This window comes from Aptenodytes forsteri, unplaced genomic scaffold (assembly GCF_000699145.1).
Source record: "Aptenodytes forsteri isolate BGI_AS27 unplaced genomic scaffold, ASM69914v1 Scaffold50, whole genome shotgun sequence".
Lineage (NCBI taxonomy): Eukaryota > Metazoa > Chordata > Aves > Sphenisciformes > Spheniscidae > Aptenodytes > Aptenodytes forsteri.
The window spans coordinates 4,089,353-4,090,788 of NW_008795126.1; the positions used below are offsets into that span (position 1 = coordinate 4,089,353).

The window sequence follows — 1,436 nt, forward strand, 5'->3', positions numbered from 1 at the left end:
GAGCCCCCCGAGGAGGGGCAGCCTGGGGAGGGTGGCAGGTTTTGGGGCCACCTCTCGCCTCCACCGGCACCCACCCTCCGCCAGGCAAGGAAAGGCCTCTCCCGCTCTCTTGCAGCCATTTTGCAAATTAGCCAGCCCTCTCCAGGAAATGGAAGCTGCCGACCTCCTGCCACCTGGTCTTCACATGGAGGCAGCGGGCAGACGGCATTTTGAAGCGGCTGTGGGACGTGGGGCAGCATGAAGCTGTTGGCAGTTGCCACGTTAGAGCCTTCTGGGCCTTTCGTCTGAGGAAAAGGGCCGCCCCATGACCGCTGGCGTCCTTCCGGCCCACCGCAGTGGCTTACCTGAGTGAGGGATTCCCGTGAAGATGGCACCAAGCAAGCCGGACAGCAGCTCGCCCTCCTGCCTGCCTTTATCCGCCGTTACTGCCGAATGCCTCCTGCTTGGTGATTCCAAGGTTGAGGAGGTTTTCTCACACCAGCTTGGCCATGAGTGAAGACAAACTAGCTCATCGTGAGAGGAAGCCCCGCTTTCCACCAGGCATGATGGAGCCTTGAGGAGACAGGCGCTGGCATGCGACAAAGGGCCCTTAGTGCGATGCCGTGGCCAATGTGACGCAAAGGACTGTGCTTCTGTGGAGGCCGCTTGAATATCAAGTCATGTTCCTGCAGCTTCACGCTGTGAAGGATTTGTTTCTTCAGGTAGAGTGTTGAGCGTCCTCTGTATATTATCTTTCTTGATACGAAAGAGCGCCATTAGGGTTTGCTCTGACCAGTTCTTCACACCTTGGCTTTGTAGCCAGCCTGCTGTAGTTGTTACCGGCTTTTAGACCCCATGTTCTCATAGCTGACCTCTGGTAGTCATTCCCCCGGAGTCTGGGAGAGATGCTGAGTGCTGCGTGGTCTGGCTTTGCTGTGGTCATGGCTTTCGTTCGTCTTCATTGTGTTGGCATCTCTCATCTTTTGATTTCAGTCCTTTGTGTAACAACGCTGCGCTCCACGTTAATGCGGGACTTGGCACTGCCCAGGCTATTATCCAAGTGGCAGATTGGAGCCGGTTGTTGAGTATAATACTGTAAGTCTGGGCATGGTTAATAAATGTCACTGGTATCGAGCACTGAATTATTTCTGGAATTTCATTTATGACCAAAAATCCTGGTGCGGTCCAAGTGGAGTGAAGCTGAAGACTCTTCTGACTGAGAGGATTCCTGTTTGAAATATCGATATTGGGTATTTTGAACATTGTCACTTTTTATCATGAAAGTAGGAAATAACACATGCACATCCAGCTCTTGATTGACCCCCATCTCCTGAACCGTGAATATTACCTCTGGTGATTATGAACTTGCCAGCTAACCAGTTTAGTATTGACTTACAGTTCAATAAAAACTATCTTATGGCAGTTTGGAGCTCAAAGATGTTTATGGTTTCTGTGGT

The 1,436-nt window shown here is 51.7% G+C and overlaps 1 protein-coding gene across 1 annotated transcript in view; it reads right to left on the reverse strand.

Moving 5' to 3' along the window:
• The window catches only part of CDYL2 (chromodomain Y-like 2), a 62,523-nt gene extending 61,601 nt beyond the window's left edge, over positions 1-922 (reverse strand). The window contains exons 1-2 of the mRNA XM_009277341.1: positions 773-922; positions 75-344 (exon numbers count right to left, since the gene is read on the reverse strand). Coding sequence (XP_009275616.1) covers positions 75-344; positions 773-922 — 420 coding nt within the window. The remainder of the gene's footprint in view (positions 1-74; positions 345-772) is intronic.
• Positions 923-1,436: the final 514 nt, after the last annotated feature.